We start from the raw sequence: 27,718 nt of genomic DNA on the forward strand, positions 1-27,718 counted from the left end.
CTTTTAACCCAGTGAAATAACCAAGCTGCTTATTACCACCGAGCCAGGATGCAAAGGCAATTGCTGAATTGGAAAAACTGTCAAGTAGAGACAGAGATTAAATGGGAAGACAGCCAGTGTTGGAGGACCCACAAGTCAAAGACTATCCACAGGATGAAGAGTCCCTTACCCATATGGCCTGAAGAAGTGGGCATCTGAGATCCAAGTGCTTTAGGGTAGACAGAAGGGGGAGGGGACCTGCCAGTCTGAGCATAATCACCACCGTTCGCAAACCAAGCAGGAGACACATCATTTTCCTAACCGTCGGAGGGACCGAGGGCGATGATTCATGGATAAAATGTACCTTTTCTTTTCCCTGGCTGAATGGAAGCCAGGTAGCCTGGCTTTTCTCAGAGAGAGGCTAAGAATCCAGAGGCATTGTTAGCATGTTGCCAACTAGTTCATTCTCGCAGCTGGAATTCCTCATGAAAGCAAAGCTCGAGGGGTGAGAGAACAGGGACGCCAGGGCCAAGTAAGCACACAGCCTGCAGAGAAAGCGGCCCAGGGGAGCGTCGTTTCAGGCCAAACAGCTCAAAACGTAGGCCGGAAGGCTCTGTCCAGTTCCCAGGCCTTAATCAAACGACTCCACCTTTCCTGGGCCACTTGTTCTGTATTCTAACTGTGGCCCCATTCAAAGAACTCTGCTTCCTGTGGGTACCGCCATCACTAAACCTCTCCTCCATCAACACCATTTCACTCAGAACCTGGTGTGCTGTTTTCCACCTTCTAAATAAGAGGGGTAATTAATGTGCCGGGTGGCTGGATTGGACAAATGTCACTGAGTCAAAATTTTTTCTTTATCCTTGGCTGTTTCTGGAAACTGGCCAGGCCAGGAAGGTGTTCCTTTGTTCAAAAGGGACGTATGAGTCATACCCGACTTTTGTGCTGAAGCTCAGACACTGCCAATGCTCTTTAGTAATTTCATGGATGTGCAATGTGGTTGAAGGAAAAAGGCACCAAAATAGAAGGCAGGAGCCTGGCCCCAGGCCCTATTCCCAAACCAGCTTTCTGCACAACCCCGGCTAATGGCTTACGGCAGTCCTGCAGTCTCTATTGTTCTGTCTGCTTAGCACCACCTGCTGTTGCTGTGAACTGTCCTTCCCCCACCTTCATCTGCCCTCTTACAAGACCCTGCCCTTCAGCCACAGTCAACTGGTCCAGAATGGAGGTAGCACATGACCCAAAGCGAGGCAATGAAGCCCTTCCCCGGGACTTTTGGGTTTGTGCCTGACACAGCAGGAGAGAAGCCGTGAGAGGCAAAGCTGTAGGACTGTCTAGGGCCATGTTTCCCGCAGTGTGGAAAAAGCCTAACTCGCTGTGATAAAGGTGAGCTACAGCAGTATCTAGATAGAAGAGGTGAGGTTCAGAAAGCTAATCTCTGCTTCCAGTTGTTTCTATAGTCCCACAGCATTCCTATCCCTGAGTTCCGTAAGCTACTTCAGATTTCTTTTCAGAATTCTCCTTCCTACACAAGTGGGTGGCGGTTTGGTTTTATCCCTTACAACCCCAAACACACTACCCTAGTAGTCACGTTCCCTCTGTAAGCCTTAGTGTTTACACCTGTAAAACGAGGGTTTGGAGCACATTGGTGATTTTCAAATTCTGGTCCAGAGTCTCCTCATGGGTCACAGCGGAGGAGGCAGAGGAGGAGGAGGAAGGTGGGTGCCACATCCTCTCCCCTTCCACTAGAGTAGCCCTGTTTAATGGGAACATCACTCCAAACAAGACGTCATGTGAAGGCGTCTACTGCTCAGACTTGTTTGAACATCACTAGACCAGAGGCATCTCAGGCCGTGTCAGCTGCAGAATTCCTGGACTCTCCAACTCTACGGTCAGTGAGGAGGGGCATGCTGACCGGCACCACTGCTTAGCTCTTTCTGAAATGACTGTCACAGCAGCAAAAGGCCAGGGCTGAAGGGACCCTCAGAGTCCATATAGTTCAGGAGACTTAATTTGAATTTGCAGATGAGGGGAGGGAAACAGAGAGGTTAAGTGATGAGGTCCAGGTTCATAGCACGTTATAATCTTTTTTTTTTTTTCCAAGATTGGCCCAGCTAACATCTGTTGCCAATCTTTTTATTTTTTTCCTTCTTGTTCTTCTTCTTCTCCCTAAAGCTCCCTAGCACATAGTTGCATATTCTAGTTGTGGGTCCTTCTGGTGTGCTGTGTGGGACGCTGCCTCAGCATGGCCTGATGAGCAGTGCTAGGTCCACACCCAGGATCTAAACCAGTGAAACCCTGCACCGCGGAAGCAGAGCAGGCAAACCTAACCACTTGGCCACGGGGCTGGCCCCAGCGAGTTATAATCTTTAAGGTTAATGTTGTCAGCTTAATACGCAACTGTTTTACTCATCCAGAGGCCTTTCAATTCTCCAAGTGCCAGCTCCACACTGTGTTCCTGGGTAGTGCGTGGTAGGAATGGTAAAGCAAAAATGAATGAAATCTGGGGTAAGACTTTCCTGGGTGTGGCTGGAGTTCCACTGTGGTTGTCGCTATGTCAGGAACAAGTCAGGACAGAAAGAGTTACTGTGTTAACAAACTGATGAACTTCTCTTTCTTGAACCTTTTAACTTCAATGTGACTAGAAGAAAAACTCTCTTCATAGAGCAACAACCCCTAATACTCACTGAGCATGTTAGTAGTAGAGCTGCGAGTCAAATCTAATCTACCTAATTTCAAAGCCAAAGCCACAGCTTCCTCTAAAAGCAAGTTACTTTTATCGTCTTATCAACATAAGCCCCCTGAGTCCTTTCTTCATGGAGTGCTAGTCATTTAATATGTGCTGAGGACTGCCCCCCACCCCCCAAAATATATCAGCATCCTTCAAAGCTTGAAGTTCTGAGAACCACAGAGTCCCTGCTCTCTTGGGACTGAGAGAGACTTCAGGGTCATCCCAAGTAGCTAGGAATTAGTAAGAAGTAACGAGGCTGGACTGTGCTGTTTATAGCGTGTAGCGCACACACACTTTCTCTTCTGGCCTCCCAGGCAGATGTTTATTCACAAGAGTTCTACAGATAGTCACCCAGGCAGCCTATAAAATGAGAGTGGCCATATACAGCCAGAGAAACATGTTCTCTCCCTACTCCCAGCAGTGGTTGGCGACAGGCAGAGGGAATTAACAAAGGGAAAGAGAAGTCAATGTGCTATTTTCCGGAACAAGAGCCCTCCTCTCTCCACCTCCCCATTGGGTGTTCAGTGAAGCAGGCGTTTCTTTTGATTATATTCCCTGCTTCCAGTGGGTCTAAGCTGGTGAAGCAACACTTTCCCTCACAGAACTTTGCCCAAATTCAGCACCCCCACCTTGAAAACTTTCATAGGAAGTTTGCCTTGCATCTGTTCTCGCTTCATTATTCTAAGAAAAAGTGCTTGCCTTGGTTTTAAAAGGGACCCTGACTGTCTTTAATTAACCACAAACCTTGCATTAATTACCAAGGAAAATGGGTGGTAACGTACAACTACTGTTCTTCTCACAAAGTCCCCCGTGGGGGCAGGCTCTGGGGCGGACCCTCCCACAGGGGCCCGTTCCCCACTCTATTCAAACAGGGATATTTTAGAATGACCCCAGGAGCTAACTTCTCTCAAATTTTCCAAGTGGAAATGCCTAGAAGCTGTGAAGAACATAGTCTGATGTTTCTCTGCACCATTTCGATGCCAATAACCAGAGCATGTGTATACAACACATTAACTGGAGGGGCTCCTTTACAAAACATTGGAAATAAAAAACGTGTGGGGGATATCGGAGCAACTTCGAGTTGGAAGGGACCATAAGACAGTATCCGCCTCATCCAGCTTTTTGGTGGGCCACTCTCAGCCACCCCTGAAGATGAACTGAATCAAGAGAGGAAAAACCTCCGCATTTATTTGGGGACAGTTTCACTGGTGAACCAAATGACTCCCAAACACTAAATGTTCAGGTTTTCCAGCCTTTTGGTGGGGAACCAAAAGGGACATCTACCTGCTATTTGTTTCCTCTTCCATCCTGATCCCCCTAGCATCTCTTCCACCCCGCCACCCATCAGAGTTAAAAGAAAGTTTGCATGGAAGCGATTAAAAAGACATCATTTGCAAGCTTCTAAGAGATTCCTCACTTGGCTAATGCATTTACTTCCTAGAAGATGATCAAGTTCCTTGCAATAATTTCATGGCAATTAATCTTGTGCTTAAATGATAATCCTATAATTAGAAGCAATTAAAATCCTGCATAAGAATGACCTGCTCAGTCAATGTCAATGTCCCCATATGCTAATGGAGTAATCTTGAAAGAGGCCCCAGAAATCATTTGTTTCTCTTCTTCCCAGGGATGCAGGCATTCAAAGCCCATATTTAAGACTGTTTCTTCATGGCAGGAGTCACTGAACTCAAAGTGGATGGATGACTGAGGCCCCTGTAAAGAATCCAGGGGCTTGAGATCATCGTAAGCAGGAGAAAGAGAAGCCATGCCACTCTGAGCTTGGATAGTGGGGTATTCTAAGACAAAAGCAAACTCTGCATTAAGGACATCATGCTGGGGACCCTTTACCACTCGCCCTAGTCTTCCTGCCTCCCATGGACATCCAGTGACTAAGCACCCAGTGTGGAAAGCTATGTTCAAATTGCTGCACAGCGGACCACGCAGGAATAACCACCCGTAGGAGGGCATGCCGATAGTTAGTGACAAACAAATGGCAAGCAATAGGATATGCTGGAGTATCTGAGGAAGCCATTTGGTGTAAACCTAATTCGGCCTGACCTTGTTTTTCCAAAAGGGCCTGACGTGGCCATTGAGCATTCATTGTATATCTGCTTTAAGCATTTGCTTGTCCCAAAGACAGCAACAAATGGCCTTAAGATAAAGATGCAACTTCTCTGACATTGGCATTTCCTTAAGGATAAGCATCTCTCTGTAGGCTAGGAATTGATTGCTGCGCGCACCTGTGACCATCCAGCTCAAGAAAAGACCTGCCACCCTGCTGTGTCCACTGAGACAGCAGACCTACTACCTGATGTGTCCATCAATCACTGTGCAGACAGAGCAATCTCGTGACTATTATAAAAGGGACATTTCAATCATATATGATACATGCTCTTTGACGGTATAGAACCACTCTGTACACTCCCACTTCTTTGGTGCCCTTCCTTCCTTGGGGAAGGAAGGCCCAGGCATAAGCCAGTCCTCAGATCTGGCTCAGAATAAACTCCCCCCAATTTTCATTTATAGACTGGTTATGGATTATTTTCATTGACATTAGTATACATCTGACATTTAGCTCTGCCACAGATAGGTCGGGATGAGATACCACAGTCAGGATGTAAATAATGACATGTCTCTTTGAGAAGATGCAAGCTCCTTCTTGGCCGACAATCTGTTTCTCTAAAGGATCCCAGAAGTCATGTGGCTTTATGAATTAGGCTAAAACAGGATCATTTTAACCTGATCCAGATATAGGGCTAAAATGGGAAGAGTTGCTTAGATTTGGGATGTAGGAACAAAGTACAAAGTTTCTTATTTTTTATTTATTATTTATTTAATTTTTTATGCTGTGCCTACTGGATACTTCTATCATCATCATTTGCCTAACAGACATTATTAAGCACAAATTCAAGTGACTGGGCTGGGTACAGGAGATAAGATACCATGTTTGACCTCAAAAGGCTAACTGTGTATAGAGGGAGATCAGCATGCAAATAAATACGCAAGTGAAATCACGTTATAAATGTTATAAAGGACATGGGGAGAAAGTTGGCAATTTTAGGCAGGGCGTAAAATGTTAGGAGAGGCTTTATAAAGGTAACTATACCTGAAATCTATATAAAGTGATAAACCAACATTACCTCAATTAAAAGAAAAAGGTTGTTCTTGATGGAGCAGGGGACAGGGTATAAGCAAAGGTGAGGAGGCAGGAAATAGCCTGCACCTGGGGAAGGGGCACATAGCTTTTCTTTACAAATGGGACAGGGTGCCAAGGGGTGAGAGGCGTAAGAGTCAAGACTGGAGAGGCAGGCAAGGGACCGGCTGTTGAAGGGGTCCCACAGACACGGGACACCTGACATTTAGTGACATTCAATCAAGGAGAATATACAGCTGATAAATCCATTGAAAACATGCCCAGGCCTCACCTAGAAGTGTATGCCTGTGAATGGGCAAGGTGCAAGCGCTCTCTGGTACGACAGCACAGCTGTAGGTTTTTAGCTTAGGGGTAGTTCCAGTTTTCTTTGGCAAAGCATGTGCCTGGATTTTAAGCCTCTACAAACTCAAGGCATGCGACTGCTATCGATGGGTTCTTCCAAGACTGTGAAAACGCGAGAGCAAGGACAAGCCTGCAATGGGAAAGAATCAGGGCCAGTAAGAAAACACCAGCGACGGCAGGCTGAAAAAGAGTGTAGGCAGGTCACAGGTCTGGCCAACTCACGCATAATCAGAACACACCCTGAAGGGGCATTTGTTTCCATTCTTCCTGGCCCAGTTTAATTCTTCACTTTAAGGCAAGGAAGATTTCAGCCAGATTCCCTGCTGCCATTTTTGTTTCCAGCTATTATTTAAGCCCTGGAAAATGGAGGCTGGGAGGCAAATGATGACAGACCCTCACCCACAGTGGTGCCAATGGCACTGGGTAATTCCAGGTGCCTCAGGGCCACCACAGAGTTGCCTCAACTATTAATTGGAGGATGGAAACATGAAATCACAAACACTTAAGCAACAGTATGGGCCACGTCTGTACTAAAGAGAAAGGGCTGTGAACTAGCCCATAATCTTTCCTGGCCAGAGCCAGGACTCCGCTGTGTAAGGAAGTGGGAGGCACATGCCTGGGAGCTGGGGGCTGAGTGTCCTCCACTTAGCAGCTATGCGACCTTGGGCAGGCCACAGGAGCTCTTCCAGCCTGTTTCCTCACTTACAAATGATGATGATGACAGCGCTTTTCTTGAACGGTGGTTGTGATGAAACACTACATAGGAAAGCATACAGTCAGGGCCTGGTACATGGAGGGGCTTAATCGGATGTTGGTTTCTCTTCTTGCAGGACCAAAGTACTCCATAAATACCAGCAGCTGCTGTGATTTGTTCTCTTGTCCCCCTTTCCACATCTGCTACTTGTGTTTTGACTGGCTGGCTGTCCATTAGCATCCCCATCAGGAGTTCTGATGTTGGCTCTACTGGGGGCCTCCTTTCAGCTGAGAATGATTCCTACAGAGAGCATTTAAGTGCTGTCTCGGCTGGAACAAAAAGCTCCAACTTAACGTTGCCCAACTTTCTGGAGGTCTGGTTGGTTTAAAAAATTTCAAACCAACAGTAAAGATGAAAGAAGAGTACAACAACAACTATATATTCTCCACCTAGATTCACTACTTATTAACATTTTGCCACACATGCTGTGTATGTGCATGTATTTTCAACTTTACTTTTTTTTTTTTTTTTATTTCTGCTGAACCACTTGGAAGTAAATTTCAGACATCAGGAAAAGTCACCCCCAAAACATTCCAGCATTCCCCTCCAATAATCACATTGCCATTATCACCCAGAAATTTCATGCTGATACAAAGACATCTAAAATACAGTCCAGATTTGGATTCCCCCACTGTCCCCCAAATGTCCTTTATAAGTTGTTTTTTTGGATCCAGAATCCAATCAAGTGTTACAGATTCCATTTGGTTGTCATGTCTCTGGTTTCCTTTAATCAAGTCCCCTTGACTGTTTTCATTTTTCATGACATTGACATTGCAGGAGATCAGAATTTGCCAGCCCAAATGTGTGTCTTTGACTTATTTTTAAGGACAAAAGACTAAAAAAATCCCTGACCTTTCCCCTAACTGCCTAAAAGAATCTAAGATAGAAGGCCTGTCCCAGGAAGGAGCTATCACCATAAATGACTCGAGGCGTGGTAGACAGGAAGGCACCTAGCAAGGCCTTGACCCAGCAAACATTTATTTATCAGACATTCGCTTTTCCATCTCCAAGTGAATTGCCTTCCTCTCCTTTGAAGTCCCAAACCACTACCCCCACATCCTCCTTTGTCTCTAGTTGAAGATAGTATTTAAGGTAGCGGCTTCAGCCATTTTGGCAAGTTACTCAGACTTCCTGGGTTTCTCCCATGTATACATGTTATTAAACTTTGCTTGATTTTCTCCTGTTATTCTGTCTCATGTCAATTCAATTCTTAGATGACCCAGAAGAACCTAGAGGGTAGGGCAATAGTTTTCCTCCTCTACAGCATTTTTTAAATGTCCAGGCCAGTTATCAAGCAGAATGTCCCAATATCTAGATTTGTCTGTTTTCCCCCCTCATGATTAGATTCAGATTATAAAATTTTGGCAAAGATACTTGGTAGGTGATATTGTATGCTTTCTAGTACATTACATCAGGAGGTACATCCTTTCAGTTTGTCACCTTATTGAGGAGGCTGAATTTGATCACCTGGTTCAAGTGGTGTATGTCAAATGGACAACGTGCTACACAGAAAAATATTTACTCCAAGTAACAATATTCAGACTATATATCCTTGGTGAGATATCATCTATGGATTGAAAAAAAGAGCAATAAGATCCTGACCTTTACAGACTAGGTTTGCTCTTGGTAGAAGTATTGGTGTAATAATTCTGAAACTCAACTGCATGTAATACAGGGTGGAGGAAATGAGTAAACACACTGATGTCCTCAGGAACCAGGGATCTTGCTGAGGGAGAAGGGAGAATGGATTAGGGACCAGGGAAAGGTAGGAACGAACCCTGGGCTAAGACCAGAACTGGAAGCACCAGTGTGAAGTCATCAAAGTTCCTACCTCCGTCTACTGAAAGAGCTTAGAAGCAGTAACACCCGAGCACTGAGCACCCCTAGCACCCAGATCTTGGCTTCTCATCATTCTTGTTATTTCCCAGTGAAAAAAAAAAAAAAAAAAAAAAACACCCAAGCTTCCTCTGAGACATTAAGTACAGGTGAGCTCTTCTGTTCCAGGAAGGAAGGAAGTGCTAGAAAACTGATGGGTCATGTCAAAAGGACACGAAACCAGTTTCAAGGGGCTCCCACTGGCCACATTTCAAACAATTTGAACATTAAAAAATGACGGTAAAAAAGAACTTGTGGGCCCAAGCTCCTGCTTTAAAAACTGTATGAGGAGACAAGGGAAAGCTTTTCTTTCCGACAAATGCCAGCTAACGAATGTACAAGGAATCGCCTCGGGGCCAGCTCCATGCCCAGTGGTTAAGTTCGCGGGTTCCGCTGCGGTGGCCCAGGGTTCGGATCCTGGGCACGGACATGGCACCACTCATCAGGCCACATTGAGGCGACATCCCACAACTAGAAGGACGTGCAACTAAGATATACAACTGTGTACGGGGGGGGGGGGTTGGGGGAGATAAAGCAGAAAAAAAAAAGATTGGCAGCAGTTGTTAGCCCAGGTGCCAATCTTTGGGGGGGGGGAAAAAAAAAGAAGATTGGCAACAGTTGTTAGCCCAGGTGCCAATCTTTACAAAAAAAAAGAAAAGAAAATCAGCCTTTCGCAGCCATCATTGTAACAAGTGATTAAGGCTCATCCATGGATGCTAAAACCATTGGGTAAAAGGTTGTTGGTCTGCAAGTATGATAGCCAGACTCCTTGTTAATTATAAACAGAAAAAGGTACCTTTGCACTGGAGGGATCTGATGATAATACCTTAACCAGGTGATCAAATGTAGCATCACCAATAACAGACGATCTGGATAAACTTGAGGGTAAGCAGGTTCTTGCAGACCCCCTCTCTCTAGCCCAAACCAAAGGACCAGCTACAGGAGCTGCATCATCTGTGTTCCTCAGCTGGCTCCAAATCCCACAGCCAAGATTTTATTTAACAGAAATTACCTCCAACTAATACCTTTTCCTTCAAGCAAGCAGCTCGGTCCAACTCCTCCTTGCTGGAAGCCCCATACTGGTTATTATATTCCACAAGCCTGTCTCCCACTGGGAAAAGCATCCTTACACAGCTTTTAGGCAACCAAGAGGCCACCTGCTGTGCCCCCTTTCCCACCACTGACAAAGTTGAGGGTCACTGTGAACCTCAGAGTGATGTCTGGAGTTCACGGCAGGAGGCTGATGCTCTATCCTTGTTGAAAATATAGCCACCTGGAACTTAAAATCTTCCTGTTTGAAAAATAACTCTTTCACTCAGAGCCTATCCTACATGACTCCTAACAACTGTGCAATCTATAAACTGTAAATGGTAGCCCTAACCCTTGAAAATGGAAATAAATTTCCCTCCAGCTCTCCCCACCTCACACTCAAAATCCCCAAATTCCTGGACTGTGTCAAGCACAGTCCTGAACACACCATGCCCTTCCCTGGCTCTGCATCTTTACCTGAAATGCCCCTTCTCCCCACCTGTCCTCCTGGTTCCACTATCACTTCCATGTGAAGCCATCTGCAGCTTCCTCACGGCAGGCGAGGCACTGTTTCCTGAAGTTCAGGAACACACGGGAAAAACGGAACTGTGGGGGGAGCTTGGGAGATCTAGTTCCCACCACACTTTGAGGCACCTGGGCACTGCCCCATGTTTTTTTCACGTCCTAATTCCCCACAAGGACCTCACATACCAGAATAAGGACCGTCTTAATTACCTTAGCATCTTCAGTGCCTGGCAGAGAGCCTGACACATGCTCAGTATTTGTATAATGAATGGATGAGCCAAGGAATGAATGATTATCATATGAAGCTGAGTCTCACCGCCTTGACTCTGTAGCAAATACACTATTATAAGGCGGAAGAACACAGAGGGAATATTATTGTTTTAATCACAAGAACATGATGGCAAGTCTCTATAGCTGGGGTGGTGAGACATGGGGACAGAATCCGACACAGCCCCAGGAAGGCAGAGACAGGAGGATTCGATCCCTGAGCTGCAAGGAGCTTCAGAGCCCTCAAGGAGCCTCCCCTCCCAGATGGAACTCGTTTTAGACCCTCCATCTCCAGGCCAAATTAGCAACCCAAAGTATCTAAGAAAATTAGACTGTTCTGCGGAATAATCTATTTGTGGGAGAGATGTGTTCCTGAAACAGCTATAAAGCATACGATATGTTTTCCATTTACTTACAACATTAAATTGAAAATTTGTTCCCATCAGGGAATTTTTTTTTTTACTACCCCTCCAAACCAAATAAACAAGCACACAGGAATGTAGAAAACCTATTAAAATCGCATATTGAAAGAAAAAGAATGACTCTGTTCAGATAACATCACCACTGCCCAAAGGCAAGAAATAAAAATACACCCCGAAAGTGGAGGACTTTCCCATAAACACCTCACCAATCTAGCACGGGAACTCATCTCTGATTTCAAAAGGGTGATTTCTGTCCCAAAGTCCGCTGGGAGTTTCTATTCTTCTTTGGGAATTATTTTCAATTTGAGCGATTCTGCACAGGTAAAATGGAAATAGAGCTAATCTAGCAATTAACACAGCTGTTCAGGGTTTAAGTACATTTTCCAAGAAATCACTCGCATTTGGACCATAAACTCTACTCATTACGGTTTATTGTTTATATCTGCGTTCTCATGAAAGCCAGGCTAATTCCCACATCCCATTAAGCCCTCTACGAGAGCTCTCTTCCCCCGACCTCTCAAACATCTCCAGTCCTTCAGTCTCCTTTCTCCACGGGGACTTTCCCTGCCCGCTTGTCCTCCATGACCTGGAGCACCCCCCAGTGGTGTACCATTTAGCTCCCACATAAGTGACACTTAATTACACTGGACTTGGGTTGCTCTTTAAGTCCTTCACGTGTTTGTCTTTTCCCCGCTGGGTGTAAGTCCCACATGTGGACCTTCTGCAGCCCCTGAGAACCTGTGGAGTGCTGAATATGGGTTTAGCAAATATTTATGGGTTTGCTATTTATTCAAAAACAGACTCTTTAATCAGAGAGACTGGGGAGGCTCATCGCCTGCGGGCGTGGGAGTCAGACCTGGGTTCAGGCCCCGACCCCGTTTTTTTCTACCTTATAACTTGGAGCAATTTCCTTCCCTTCTCTCAGCTTGTTTGTTCCTCTTGAAAATGAGGATAATAATAGTACTCTGTGGAATTGTGAGGGGTCCATGAAACAATGAATATAAAGCGCTCAGCAGAGAGACGGGTCCGGTCCTCTGAACAGTAAGTACATAGTAAGCACTGAATAAATGGGAGCTATTGTTGCTGAAACCATCTGTCAAGACAAACTCTTGCCTGCACTGTGGGTGGGGAGGGTGCAGGCAGGTAACGGCAGGAGGGGCCCTCATGGCAGGGACTGCTCTAAAGCGGCTCTGCTTCGTGTTCCTTGCAGCCTCTCATATTGCAATAAGGTAAGTCTCAGGTCTTCTCTTTGGCTCTTTAAAACAATCTCCAGTGACGAACACAGCTACCTATTTTTCACAACTTTATCAGGTACTATATAAAAATGTGACTCCTCTGATACTTAAACCAAACTTATGAAAGAATGTCAATGTGGGGGGTGCTGGGTGAAGGGTGCATGGGAACTGTGTACTACTTTCACAACTGATTTTTTTTGCATTTGGACCATAAGCTCTACTCCTTATGGTTTATTATTTATATTTGTGTTCTCATTAAAACCAGGCTAATTCTGATTCTGCAAATCTAAAACTACTCAAAGTTTTAGAGAAATGATTACCTATTAGTTATTTCCTTGAGTTTGGCTTTCCTTCACACAAATAACTGTTTTTAAGATAGATTTGCTAAGGACTGAATGTTTGTATTCCAACCCCCCTCCCCGTAAATTCATAAGTTGAAGCCCTAACCCCCTAGGTGATGGTATTTGGAGATGGGGCCTTGGGAGATGGTTAGGTCAGGAGGGTGGAGTCCTCATGACGGGATTAGCGCCCTTATGTGACATCAGATAGCTTGCTTCTTCTCTCTCCCTCCCTCTACCCTGTGAGGACACAGCTAGAAGGAGACCACCTACAAGCCAGGAAGAGAGTCCTCACCTTGATCTTGGATTTCTCAGCCTCCAGAACTGTGAGAAATAAATGTTTGCTGTTTAAGCCGCCCAGCCTGTGGTATTTGTTAGGGCTGCCTGAACTAAAACGAGATCGCAATTCGTATTGATGCTATCATTAAAATATTAAACTTACCGTCTTTGTGACTTTGGACGAGTTATTTTATTTCTTTGTGCCTTGGTGTCTTCATCTACAAAGTAAACTTCCACACAAGTTTAAAAAGTTAACTGGGACAAGTGCTTAGAAAGTGCCCCTTTGTGGGAAGTGCTCATAAGCGTCAGCTGCTATTGCTGTGTTACTAAACTATTGCTGAATTCACATTCCCAGAGCAGAGCTATATCTATGCAAAATATTTTAGACTAATCCTCAAGAGACTTGGCCTAGATTGTTGCTGTAAGTTATACTGGTTGGCTTTCATGCGTGAAAAGTCCATGTCTAACTCTGTGACGGGTGTTGGCCCCTAAGATGATTCTATAATTGTGAGTCAAGTTCAACTCCTGGCAATGGTGGAACAATTACCCTATGAGTCCTAGGAGAACACTCTTTGCTGTCCTTGCATGATGGGACCTGATCTTTCTCTTCTGCCTGTGTACCATGTGCCACCGTGGCCAGTGCATCTGTTTCCCCTCTGTGTAGTGTTACCTCTGCAAGACTCCCGAGGCTCAAAGAAGAGACTGGAAAGCTTAGGCAGCATCATATAGTTGCTGCTTTTATTACAGGAGAAGGCACGGGGCAGGACCAGCATGCACAGTGTGTGTTTTGCTGTATTCAGAAGCACAACAAGTGAGAGCTGCCCATTTAAAAATTCTGCCCAGACATTCTTGCCTTACAGTGAGCTGTGAACCTCACAATTTAGCTCTATTAACCTATGATGTCTATTATATTGTCAATGGCGGTAGCTTCATAAAGCTAAGGAAAAATATGGAAATGTTTAGCCAATAGGCTTGCGACTTGATGCTACTCAATCCCTTAACACCTCTTGAGACTATGTTTTATGGTAGTTTTCTCCTAAACTGCATGCTCCCTGCCTCCATACATGACTTTGACAAGGTAGGAGCCACAGTAGAAAAGAGAGAGAAACAGTGTGAGGCTGTGATGTGCAGACATGCTCATGGCCCCCACAGAACCCCAATTCCTCTGGGCAGAGAGCATCGGTGCCCATGAGGTCAGAGGGGCCCTGGCTGTTAGCCCAGAGGAGGACAGAATGGACTCTGTTGACAGCATCAGTCCAATGAAAGGAAATTGAGGTGACAGCCACAGCCCCAAATGCAAGGGTACAGGAGGGATAGGTCTGAGAAAATAAAGAAACTTCTCTAAAACACAAAAGGTCAAGAGATTCCATGTCTATGACAGAGATTTTATTCACAAGTCAATCTGAACCATTAGCTATATTTGGTGTTTGCTCCATAAGGTTATCCAGAGGCAAACTGTATTGACTCTTTTCTAGAAACACCTCAAAATCCTTTGATTTTCCCTGAATTCTTACTTGAGAGGACAGTATTGGGTAGAAAATTTGCTTATTTAAAAAAAAAAAAATGAGGCTATTTTCAAAAGCGAGCCTTCTCTGGAACTCTCTCCTCTTTTTGTTTCCCCTTAAATAGACCCTTTCAGTCTTTGTCTGTAATATCTTCTGGTATTTACAAATAAATAACATTAATGTTAGTCTTTCCATTTTTATGATAGCCCAGCATTCCTAAATACAAATGGAAAGGTAATACCTTTGCCGATCAAATGAAAACAAACGTCTTGTCAAAGAAAGGAGAGTAGATGGTGGTACACGAGGGGGTCCAAGAGCAAGAAAACAAGGTTGACATCCGAGAGTTAAACCATGAATCAACCTGGGGTGGGTCACAGCACAGACACATCAGAGCACCTTGAGGACACAGGATGGGGTCCTGGGCCAACAACACTCAAAGATAACTTGATTGACAGTGTTGATAAACCTCAAGTGGGTTTGGTGGGAAAACCAAAGGAAAAGCTGCGCTATGACAGAGCCCCCCCAGACACAGCCCCGACGAGGGTCCTGGCCCCTGGATGGGAATTCTGGTCCCACAGCTAGGCTGTTTGTATGAGGTGCACGTGGTGTGATAATTAGAAATATAGGGTATACAGTCAAAACCCCTTGGATCCAATCTTGGCTCCTTGCTTACTCTGTGACATTGCAAGTCTCTGATCTCTCTGTGCGTCAGTTTCCTCTTCTGGAAAATGAGGCTAATAATCCGGTAGTTGTGAAGAAGATGCAAATTAATCTATGTGAAGTTCTTAGCACCGTGCCTAACCCAGAGGAAGCACACACGCTCAATGGTGGCTGCGGCTGCTGATGTTGTCATCATTATGATGGACTTATCAGGTCATCATAGCCTGATGCTATTCAACATCTGGATCATCCATCTGCCTCCCCTCATCCTAGTTCCACTCTTACCAACAGCATTTTGCTTAATTGGCTTCCCTGTCCCCCATCACCAGGGGGACAATACACTGGCCACGCTGTCAGAGTACCTCAATCCACAGGGTGGTTCTGACTTTGTATGACATTGAGTCTTTGGGAATTCGGCATACAGAGTGGTCTCCTGGGAGGTGTGTTGACGTGTTAATGTGAATCAGTGGCTCTGAGTCTGACCAGCTCCGAGGCAATGACAAGCCCCGGTTTCTGAGCCTCGTCTCGGCGTCAGCCTGACCTTCATCTGAACGCCCACCAAGAAGTTGCATGTTTTACGCCTCTTCATGATGGTCTTACCTGTGACATGGAGCTTTTCATCGGCAACCTCCGCCTTCAGGTAGATCCGCCCTCTCTTCTCTGTGTGGTCCATCCCGCAGAGGCTGGGGACATTTATCACACACTGCTTGTGCACATTCATATCACAGGCTGTGAATCAAGAAGGCGAGGGGTGAGGCTGGCTGGGCATATGGACTCAAACCATCACTTCCTCAGTGTTTTGGTTGTATGAGCAGAAGTGACAATGAGCTACCCTCTAACTCGATACTTTGCTATAATGTTTTTGGTGACATAAAGAACTGTTAGCAGATGTCCCTTACAGCTCAGACTTCATGACAATATCCTTAAAATATCTGTACTACATTTGTTTAGTCTTAACTGAAGCAAAATACCCCTGCCTGGTCTTCCGTGAACACTTCAAATATTGAACAGTATACAAAATTCACATAGGTAAATGCATACAAAGCACAGGCTAATTAATATTTTAGGTACATGGAGGCAAATAACATACAAATTTTAAACAGAGGATACTTTTTGTCAAAGAATTTCTTATGCTTCTCTGAGATCACCACTCAGAGTGAGAATCTGTGGGTCACGTACAGGAAATTCATAAAATTTTCCTTTCCTCTGCTAACTCTGCACTTTCAAGAAGGCTTAAGTATACTGCTTTTGTTGTTGTTGTTGTTTTTAAAAGAACTTGTCTTTGATATTTTAAACCTGTCTTCAAATACATAAATATTACTCCAAGTAAAACAAATACATGCCTGGCATGATAAGCCATTCCTTACTAGCTGACATCACGTGGGTGAGACAGGGGGAGGATAAAAAAAGATCAGTCTTGTTGCAATGAACCAAAGAAACCCTGAAAAAGAATCCTGTGACTGAACACCAACATAAGACTCTGTAGGTGTTCCAGCTTTATCGTTCATCTACCTTCAGGCTTCCAGAAGGAGGGACGGCCACTGGAATCCTCACACATCCTCGAAGGGACGCTACAAGGCTCTTCTGGAACCTTCAAGGTGGAGCCTTCACGCCCGTTTCATTTTGAGTGTTTAATTTGAACATGGTGAAGTAATTTGCAAAGAGCATCATGAATAATGAATATTTGCTATGATTAAACACTGAAAGCAGGATAAGGGACACAACGAGGAAAGAACAATTAGCTGATTCACAAATGTCAATTCTGTTTAGGCTTCTATGTCCAAAGGTAACTGTTCAAAATCATGTACCTTGGTTCAGCCATAGAAACACTCTTGAAAAGCGGTTCCATGGACACGGCTTGGGTTAACCAAATCCTATCTTTAAGTGCCTGGGCAGAATTTGCAACTTGAAACAAATGCCTGAGCCTCTGGAAAGGACATGGACAACAGGCAGGGCATCGGAGGGGAAAGTGCACTCGGTCGTCTTCTTGTCTTGGCTCTGCTGTTAAGTGGTTTTGTATCTTGGGAAGCTCACTTGCTCTCTCTGATTCCATTTCCTGCTCTGCAAACTAACAGCTTAGCCTAGACAAGTGGCTGCTCACTCCCTCCGCCCCCTCCAAGCAGAATCATATACAGTCTTATAATCCTACCATGTGTAAGGGCACAGGAAGAGGTTTCCTCTCTGCAGAAGTTAAGGGAGGGGTCGGGGTCTTGGTGCCCACCTGCTTATTTGCCTCCTTCCTTGAGGAAGGAGCACAGGGGGCAGCCCCAGAAGCCCTAGGATTCCAAGGAAAAGAGTTGAAAACAAAACAAAAAGCACTGGTCTAGGTCAGTGGTTTTCAAAATTTTTTAGTAATGGAACCTGTCTTTCAAACAAAATCTTAAGCAGAATCCTAATACATAAACCAGATGAGTGTTATTTCACTAGCGTAAACTTAGTTAATAAATTCAAATTTATAGCATTTATTTATTATAAACACATTCATGGATAGCCAATAAAACCCTCTGATCCAAACAAAATTTTGAAACCGGCTGTTCGGGATGTTAGGTGAAGTCTCAGTTAAGCCTCAACAACTCATTAATTCCTGTATTTTGTTACAGTTGTACAGCGTCACCAAATGAAGAGTACGCACAAACGGCTACATGCTCTAACAGCGTGCTTCCCAATCCTGGCAGATGCTTCAGTGGAGAGGACGTGGCAGGAGGAACCTGATTGCATATTTTGCCCAATGAGTGAAGCTGTGGCAACATGGAGGCTCCGATGTCATCTCCAACTTGTCAAGGTTGAATGTGTAACACATTCAAGTGTTCGTTTTTGTTTCAAGTTTTAAAATGGTTAAAAGTATATTTACAAGTGGACTTAGAATTTGCACTTGCAGAAACCCTGAAAACCTCGTCTTTGCAATCCTAGGGTTTCTTGGAACATAGAAGGCCACTGGCCTTGATGATCACAAAGCTTTCGTTAGGCTATTAAATTCTACAGCTTTGTACGGTGAAGTAGCCCTGTGTTCTGAGAAATTATCTACTCTACAATGTTCAGCTATCTTGATTTTTTATATATTGTCCTTGCTCCATGTAGAATACACATATAAAGCTTTTGGCCATAATAGCAGTCACTAAGGAATGACAGTATACTGATAATGCTTCCCCTTCTACTAGAAAAACAGGCTCAGTAATTACCTTTCTATGTCCTAAAAATATACTTTCCTTTAAACAAATAAATAGCCTGGGGAAATCTCATAATATAGGAATTACCACAGTGAAGATTTTCCATAGTTGTTTTTTTTCCGCCTGGTATTTGATGGAGATACATACAGAACAAAAAAGGAGAATGGGGGTTTGGCCTGGTGGTATACTACTTGGGTTTGCATGCTCTGTTTCAGTGGCTTGGGGTTCATGGGTTCAGATCCTGGGTGCAGACCCACGCACTGCTTATCAAGCCATGCTCTGGTGGCATCCCACATACAAAGTAGAGGAAGATTGGCACAGATGTTAGCTCAGGGCCAATCTTCCTCGCCAAAAACCTTAAAAATTGAAAAGGAGAATGGCAGAGCGCTGATGTCCTCCTCGTCGATGGTCTTCAGTGATTAATTTCATCTCTAGCTGGACTGATAGAAATTTGATCTGCCCATGAACACGCAAGGTGAGTGAACTTAAGTAAGATGCCATCCTGGTTTTTATTTTCATTGTGGTTTCAGTTTTAAGGAAAGCCTACTGGATTTTTCCACAGTCCACCCACTAATTAGAGACACAGGAAGATAATGACTATGGTTGCTTAGCTTATTTTAAAGTCTAACCAAAGGTAGAATCTGGAGGTGAGGAGTCTTCTTTCAACACATGGCATTTGCTTTAGGGTTTGACTAGCCTGCATTTTACCGTGATTGAAGATTTCTCCCATGGAAAAACGCGACAGCACCAACTTCATTTATAAATGGGGTGCTTCTTTTGGGTTCACAATTAGGCAATTACATAGTTTAATAAACCCGAACTTTGAGAGCAGAGAGATTCTACCCTTTTTCAGTCTTGTATATATCTGAACAAATTTTCTGTATTGATGAGTGGTGTTGAAAAGTTACTGAACCTGAAGTGCTCTGTAAACTCTGGGCATAAGCTGCAGAGCCTCGCCATCTACTGGAAAGGAAAACTTACTTACTGTCACATTTCATCCCTTGATGGATAAGTCCATACAGCAATGACCCACAGTGATCACAGAAGGTGGGGCTTCCGTAAGTGTGGATTTTAAACTTGTGCTTGCTCCTGGGGTCCTGGGGGAAGAAAAAGCACAGAGCTCATTCCAGTCATTAGAGGACCACATCTTTGGACCAAGCCAAGCTCAGGCCCCACCTACTCCCCATCCTCATGTCAACATTCAATGGCACCAGACTGTGCACCATTCTCTGGGGTCATACAATGGGTGGTGGCGACTTTGCCACATCATATGTTAATAGGCTGCCCATTCTGGGCTGTGTAACAAATACCCATGTTTCCTCTCTTTACGGGGTGTAATTTGCACATACCAGGGTTTCCACTAACGCTGTCACTTCTGGATTTACAGTCATCAAAGCGAGTGAGTGCAAGCACAGTGCTCAGACAGCTTGGGATCTCTGTGTACCTAGTGCCCAGCACAGGCTGCAGCACAGAGCAGGCACAGAATAGGGGGGTTTGTGAAGCTGAACTGAATGGCCCTGGATCCACTCAATGGAGTTTGGGCCATCTCCTTTTGGGCAAGGTTTCCAAAAACACAATCTTCTGTTAAGACCAGATACACACCTAAACTGAGAGGGACATCTTCCTGCTTCTGCACTATTTTTAAAGCATTATATGTATTTGCATGGGGAAACAAGCATAATCAGATCAAAATTGGAAATGCACTGAACGTATGCTCCCCATAGTCCCCTGCTGCAATTTCATTACCTTCTATAGCATGCCATACAAATTACTGAAGGTGCAGCTAGGCAGCTTCTCTTCAGGGAGCGTTTTTCTTCCTCATCCCACAGACAGATTATAGACAAGGAAGTAAAAATTCTATATAGCATACCACAGTAATTAAAGAGCATGGACTCGGGGGTCAGACTGCCGAGGTTCAAATCCCAGTTATGTGACTTCCCAGACGTGTGACCTTGGACAAATTACTTATCCTTTCCGCCTCAGCTGTAAACTGGGAAATTAACAGCACCTATCCTATGTGGTTGTCACGTGGACAAAACAACTCAATCTTAGTAAAATGCTCAGATGGGTGAATCCACGTAGACCAGGGAAGCTCCTCTGCTTCTTGGGCCTCTGTTCATTAATACGTAAAAGTAGAGGGTTGAGTGAAAAGATCTTTACGTCCTACTTGCACTCTAAAACAATTCCATACTCCACATGTCCATATCAAGACCCTTCCTCCTGAAAGTCCTCCTCCTGAATCATTCTTTGTGGCCTGAGCAGCTGTAAAGACACAGCTGCCAGTCACTGAATTAAGGAAGATGACAGAGGAGCAGGCAAAGGGCAGGAGACCAGGAGCTCCACTGTAGACATGTCCTTTCGTGTTTCTCAAACGCAAAGATACACAAAGAAAGATATTCTTGGTTTTTGACTAAGAACCTAGGTGCTGGTGAGGTGAGGGAATTGCAAGGGTGATTTTGACTTTAAAAGATAATTCACCTTTTGGTTGACTTTGGAATCAAAATCTAAGCCATATACATGCCAAAGAATTATTATGATTACTTATTAAAGACATAAATTTTAGAATTCTGGAATACATCAATCATGCAGAATAGTACAAAGACTAGGAAACCAAACACTCACCTAAGCGCCACTCAGACTTGCTAATGTTAATATTTCCCCCGATTTTTTCACTGTATAAATTCTTGTCCTACAGAGAAGGGAGTGACCTTCAAAGTCATGTGGCTGGCGAATATCAGAGATGGGATTTGACCGTTTGCACCTTTAACACTGATTCCCATCCAAAAGCTTTCAGAAATCCATCCAGAATGAGGATCTGGCTCCTAACATCTTTTTAAAAAATTTTTATATTTGCAACACATTTTTCTTTTAAATGAGTCCACCACCTGTTTTGTAAATAAAGTTTTACTGGAACACAGCCATATTCATTCATTTACATATTTTCTGTGGCTGCAATGGCAGAGTTGAGCAGTTGTAACAGAGCCCACGTGGCCCACAAAGCCTAAAATATTTACTATCTGGCCCTTACAGAAACAGTTTGCCAATCCCTGCTTTAGGACCATGGTTTTCAAAGTATGGTCTCTACGTGGCGCCAGCATCTCCTGCAGCTTGTTGGAAATGAAATTATTTAGCCCCTCCTCAGATCAACTCAATCAGAAACTCTGCAGGTGAGGCCTCAAGGTCTGTGGGTCCACTAGCCCTGCAGGTGATCCTAATTTTGGCAGGCTCACTAAAGACTGAGAACTACTGCTTTAGAAGGTTATTCAACAAATATCAAGAAAGTGCCTAATAGATGCTAGTTACATACACGTGTAGATGATTAACAATATTCTTGAGGCAGGCCACTAACTTACTTTCTAAATCTCCCTCAGGGTGTGAAAAAGCAACACCTTCCTTGGGAGATCATTTTTCCCAACAAGCAGCAGCTGTGAATATGGTCTACAGTATGGCCTTAGCCTTCCACCATTCAAGCAGTTCACCAATTTTTTCAATATCCAAGGATGTTGGGCAGAATGTCGAGGGAAGAGGCCAGTACCAATGAAAAGTTCCCAGGTCCACAGTAAAAGTTGTGTCCTACCACGTGGAGGACAAAGAGGATGCTAGCGGAAAGGGAGCAGCCAGTTTTCCCACAGAAGCAAGGCATCAACAACTGGCAGTAAATAAATAAAGCATGGCAGCTCACACACAGCCCTCTGGAGGCTGGGAGTGTCAGGCAGCTGCAGGGTGGCTGGCCTGCCAGTTGGTTGTCACGTAGATCTCTACTGATGTGGCACATGGGCAACTTGCTTCACTTTGCAGGAAAACCTAAGTCTTACTCATCCAGCCCCCATATGGCATCTTCAGGCTCTAATCTTTTGGAGGTGTAGGGAGGAAACCATCACTTCCACTTCCTGTATAAACCTGGAGAATGACCAAGTCTTGGAGTCCTCACACTCCAAAATCATGAGTGGCCAAGGATCGTGACTATAACAACGATAATAATAATAATAATACCACCACCACCTGTTTGTTGATCATCATGTGTGTGCACGTGCTTTACACTAACCAAGATCCCTCCTATAAAAAGAGCATTTACCAGGATTCTGGAGACCTGTGTTCTGACTCCTGCCTTCATACAAACTCAGCAACCTTGGAAAAGTCATGTCACTATTTTATAAAGCAGAAATAAAACCAGTCTGCCTATGTCATAGCCTGGGGTGAGGCTTAACTTAGGGAACTTATGAGAAAGGACTTTGCAACCTGGAATCCTTAGACAAATACAAGAGAGGATCATTACAATTATATGAGCCTTGGAAGTAAACCAAGGTTTGCCTGAATGGGACGGAAAAGGAAAGCTAATCAACCTATCCTCGCAGCTGGTCGGAGCGGAGGCCAACTTAGCGAGAAGGCAGGGGCCTTCCTCCGAGGTCCTGAGCTCCTGCGCTCTGCTCAAGCCTGGCTTTCCAAGGCAAACGTTCCAGGCCGAGTGGTAAATTGTGAAACCACCTGCCAACATAACACACTCATGCACTGTCTCAACCATGTGGACGAGTCCATCTCCCGCCCCGCAGAAACGGAATGCAGAAGCATGGACACTCTTTTCCAGTCTGATTGTTCTCATCCAGTCTGACAAAAGAAACCACAGTGTTGGCTAAAGAGCTGTGACTTAATGGAGATTTGTGGAAAGCAGCTGTTCTAAGAACTCGCCAGGCTCTATGTTTCTATAAAAAGCCACTAAATAGAGGTGCATTTTACTTCTTTGGGCCCTGATCTCATCTGGAGTCTTGAAGGTGTTGGACTGGATTAACATGTTTCAAGTGGTATTTCACAGAGCCCTACAGTTGTCAGGAGGTGCCTGGGGCTGCTGAGGATGGGAAAGGGGGAGGGCAAGAGAGGGAGGCCGCTGCTAAAAGAAAAGTTCAAAAACAACTGGACCAAATGATCTCTTTGATTCCATCTTGCTTTTAAAAAGAAAATAACAAATTTTTTATTATTTTGAAATAATTTAAGACTCACAAGAATCAGCAAAAAATAGTATAGACTTTCTATGTACTCTTCACCCAGCTTTCCCAGCCGTAACATCTTACATGACCATAGCACATCAGCAAAACCGGACCACTGCCACTGCCACAGTACCATTAACTAAACCACAGGCTTTAGGGTTTCACCAGATCTTACATGCATAATTCCAACACGTTATTTTTATTGTACAACTCAAGTAGAAGACCATCAAAGGAAAACTCTTGCTTGAGCCGTCCTTTCACTGGCTCCAGAGGAGCTTTCCTGAGAGCTGCCAAGGGAATCACACAAACTGTGACTGCTGTGGTGTTCCCAGGAGGCTGTGTGGGGCCAGGGAGGTGTACGGGGAGGAGCTGAGTCCTGGGTGTCTTGTGTGGGAGTCCCACTTGCCCTCAGGTTGTGAGAAGCAGCATCTGATGGACAGGGCCTCAGGACTCTTTCTTACATCTATAAACCTTGACGTTCAGTCCTTCCTCAGGTGACCCCCAGGTGGCACCCCGGCTTCTCTCACTTGCTCTGACTGTTCCCTCCATCTCACATAACCACCACAGGCCGAGAGCCCACCTGCTGAAATACCTAAAAAGGCAACAAGGAAGGCTGCTTCCTTCTCCCAGGAAGCCTCTCCAGAGGTCAGCACCAGATACAATTTTCCTCTTTCCTCTGACCCTCCACAGCATTTTATCTCTGTCTTTTATATGCCACTTACACATTCTGCCACTTACGATAGTGATTACTCTATCTACCTCCTCCTTTGTTCCTTCATCATTTCTCTCTCACACACATGCCTGGAGGACAGACACTGAAGCCTAAACCAGAGGTTCTAACGCACATTGCTGAATTCGCAACTGTACCAGAACCAAGGCTGACAATGACGTTTTAGGTATTAGTTTTCTCTCTGAGCTTCCTGGAAACCAAAGCAAAAAAGGGAAAAGAAACATAACAGGTTCCTCTGGGACTGCAAAGACACCTGAACGTAGAAACCTGTCTTAGCAGCCTCTAAATCATTTTGTCTCACATTCGGTAAAAAAAAATAATAAATACATGTGAAAAGAACTACCAAATATTTAGCAAAGCATACTTTATCACTGTTCACCTGAGAGTTCTAGATAAAATTATCCCACATACAAGTTATGGTCCGTTTGGCTGCACTTGGTGCCACACAGAAATGGCCAGTATACACCAAGTCGTCACTATTACCAAGTTAGTAACATTTTCCCGTTTAGTGCAATACTTGTATATCTTACTTTTACTTCTCCAGGCACTGGCAGCCTCTCATTAAGTGGAGTATGAAACCTGCTGTCATATGTCAGAAGCCTGACATTATATTATAACTAAAGAGGTTTGGAAACATTCAGCTCAGATGCTTCTGTCATATTCACGGTTGGGGGAGAAAAAGAAGTTTTTGACTAAAGCAATTTTCATAGGCACAAATGAAGTCTAACCCACAAATCTAAATCTAGACCTCTTAGAAAAAAATAACAAAGGGAAATTTCTAGTTCTATGGAGAGCATCTGCTAGCCTGTTTCTCATATCTTAGTTTTATAATGTAGCAACTTAATTAGCCTCCCTTGGAAATATTTCTCAGCATCTCTACCGGGACTTTTCAAAGTCTTTCATCATCATCACCACCACTATCACCATCAACCATGTGGAAGGCGTATTCTAGGTATGTCTGAAATTGCAGTCTTCAAGCGTGGGGATTAATGTAGCAATGTGAAACCTCTAGAGGAATTACGGCTCCCTGTACACCAGGAGGCAGGCAAGCAATGAGGCTTTTTTGATGAGGATGTTTATATTTGAGTAGACATCGCTTCAAATGCCCTTTTAATTTGATGAGTAAAATAATGGCAGGCTTTTGGCTAGAGGTCGTCCTGGCACGAATTTTCCACCGGTATTTGAATGTCTCTGAAATGCCCCACAGGTTTTTCTTACAGGACCAAAATGCCTGTCATTTAGGGCTGGAGTTCAGGATTTAAGAGTCTCTGGAAAAGACTGTTTTTAACTGAGTGAAGCCCTGCGGTGTGACTTCCTCCGTCGCCCAGAGCAGTGTGGCTCCCTCAAGCTGCTCCCTCTAAATACCAAGGAAACTTCCCCATGTTCACCATCTGATGCGTTCCCATGAATCATACTTGTAAGCCAGGCTTGGGTCTAAATGTCACCCACATGCTGACTACACAAGCAACACCAAAAACATTGCTCCAAGGGCGAAGCTGGCATCATTTCTGTGATCTTAAATTTCTGGGGAATTAGTTTTTTTGTTTTTCTTTTTAACTCTATGCTTGAAAAAATTCCTATTTAAAATTTTTTTGTTAACATGGGAGTATTACCAGTACCAGATCATAGATCAGGGTGGTTTTATGTAACTTGGGTATCACCATAATTATTACACTGGAGAACACGCACTGAGCAAGGCTCCAACAGCCCTTCTCCGGCTGCCGAACCAGCCTGGCCAGCTCTTCATTTGGGCTTAGGGAGAGTGCTTTGCCTTTGATTACACTGGTCATGTTGAATGTTGCCTGTTCTAAGAAAGAACTAAGCAACTTTCATTTCTGGTGATAGTTAATTTTTTATCTTAATGCAATCCCATTTTATTCTGATGAATAACATTCACTTTCATGGTTGGACTAACTTGTCAAACCAGGCTTTTCTAGAAGAAGGATTCTTACAGGTCCCTTGCCCAGCTATGCAAGATGCTGTAATCATTAAACGGGAAGTGACAAACTCTTCAAAAAACATTCTACATAAATCTCTACCAGCAAGGCAATGTCTAAATAAGCCATAATATATTTATACCATGGAATACTACGTAGCAGTTAAATCAAATGAGCTAGATCTTTCTGTAACAACATGGACAGATCTCCAAGATATACTGCCTAATGAAAAGAGCAAGTCACAGAATGAAACATAAAATATAATGACATTTACGTAAAAAGCAGAATAAAAAATAACCCCAAGATATAGAATGATAATACAGCCTTTCTCTAGATATATATATATAAGTAAAATGCCTCTGGGAAAGGGTAGGAACAGACTAGCTTCAGAGACGACAGGGAGAGGAGCCTTTAAACATTATCTGAAAAGATTTAAGCTAAGAAAAAATGAATTAATACACTATCCTTGCAATCTAAATTACCATGAATCCCAGCTGAATATATTTGGTTATATTTCAACCAGTTCATGAGACGCCATTAGAGGGAGAGCTATGCATCTTGAAGGAATTCGGGCATAACTGCTGTATCTGGTGATCAATGTTTAGCAACCCACTGAAAAGAAGGTGTCTATATGAGATCATCAGGCAGATATTCGGTACCACTAGCCATCAATAAAACTGAAATCTTAATTAAAGGCTATAAGAGATCACCATCTCCCTAATTTGGAATAAATTTTATATGTTGTCATATCAGGACAAAAACTTGACATATATTGATGTCTTATCAACTGCAAAAGAACCTCTGATGGTTTAGTATGAAATTCTGTATTAAAATGAGCAAATATTCAAACAAAGCCTATTATTCATCAAAAATAAGGTATTTCCTCGTTAGCTATAAGTTTCTGCATTTCACCTAAAAAATTCTTTATTGTACACCTACTATGTGCCAAGTGGTGTGTCCATAGTGACAAAGACTCCAGGTGTGGCTCAGGTCCCATCTCACTTGGGAGAGACTGGGTTATACTGTGTTAACAAATCGTTAGCTTTCTAACAAATCACTCAAATGTTTATTATGTTAAGCCACTGAAAGGTGTTTCACACTCTTCACCCTACGACCCAAACTGAGAGAGCAGCCTCTGTCTGGGATATTGCCAGTCTCATGGCAAAGGAAAAAGAGAAATGGCAGAACCACTCAATGGCTCTTAAATCTCCTACTTGGAAATGTTGCCATCATTTCTGCTCACATTTGACTGACCAAAGCAAAACTCATGGCCAAGCTGGAAGTCAACAGGGCAAGGGTATATAAACCTCCCCAGGAAGGGACAGTGAAGGTTTTGAATAATAATATCATCTACAAAAACCCCAGAAAGCTCAGACTATTGCTGTTTTGCAATATTTGATGAAGAACAACAGAATGGGTTAGAACTTCAAACTTTGAAAGCTTGTAGGTTTAAGCTCAAATGAATATAGTTTTAAGTTGGTGATGTCAAATAAACCATCTATCTTTAGCTATTATATTCGCTTAGCAGCAAAGTAGTAACAAAACCCCCTAAATCTCATTGGCTTACCACAACAAATATTTACTTCTCACTCATGTTATATGTCAGGCACTGCAGGATAGGAACACCTGTCTGCTCATTCTGGGACCAAGGGATGAAGGCACAACCACTATTTGGGACACACTGTCATCAGGGAAAGAAAAGCAAGAAGTGGAGTTGAACAATGCCATCTGTTAATGCTTCTTGCAACTGACATATTTCCCACTGGTCAAAGAAAGTCACAGGGCAAGCCTGACCCCGGGTGGGAGA

At 43.9% G+C, this 27,718-nt stretch overlaps 1 protein-coding gene across 3 annotated transcripts in view; it reads right to left on the bottom strand.

Annotated features, from left to right (window-relative positions):
- PRKCA (protein kinase C alpha) overlaps window positions 1-27,718 on the bottom strand; it is a 405,570-nt gene that overhangs the window by 111,026 nt on the left and 266,826 nt on the right. For all 3 annotated transcript variants that reach the window (XM_044746178.2, XM_014848021.3, XM_070483469.1), the window contains 2 exons: window positions 19,248-19,359; window positions 15,696-15,824 (listed from right to left, as the gene is read on the bottom strand). In XM_044746178.2, coding sequence (XP_044602113.1) covers window positions 15,696-15,824; window positions 19,248-19,359 — 241 coding nt within the window. The remainder of the gene's footprint in view (window positions 1-15,695; window positions 15,825-19,247; window positions 19,360-27,718) is intronic.

Source organism: Equus asinus, chromosome 13 (genome assembly GCF_041296235.1).
Source record: "Equus asinus isolate D_3611 breed Donkey chromosome 13, EquAss-T2T_v2, whole genome shotgun sequence".
Taxonomy (NCBI): Eukaryota; Metazoa; Chordata; class Mammalia; order Perissodactyla; family Equidae; genus Equus; species Equus asinus.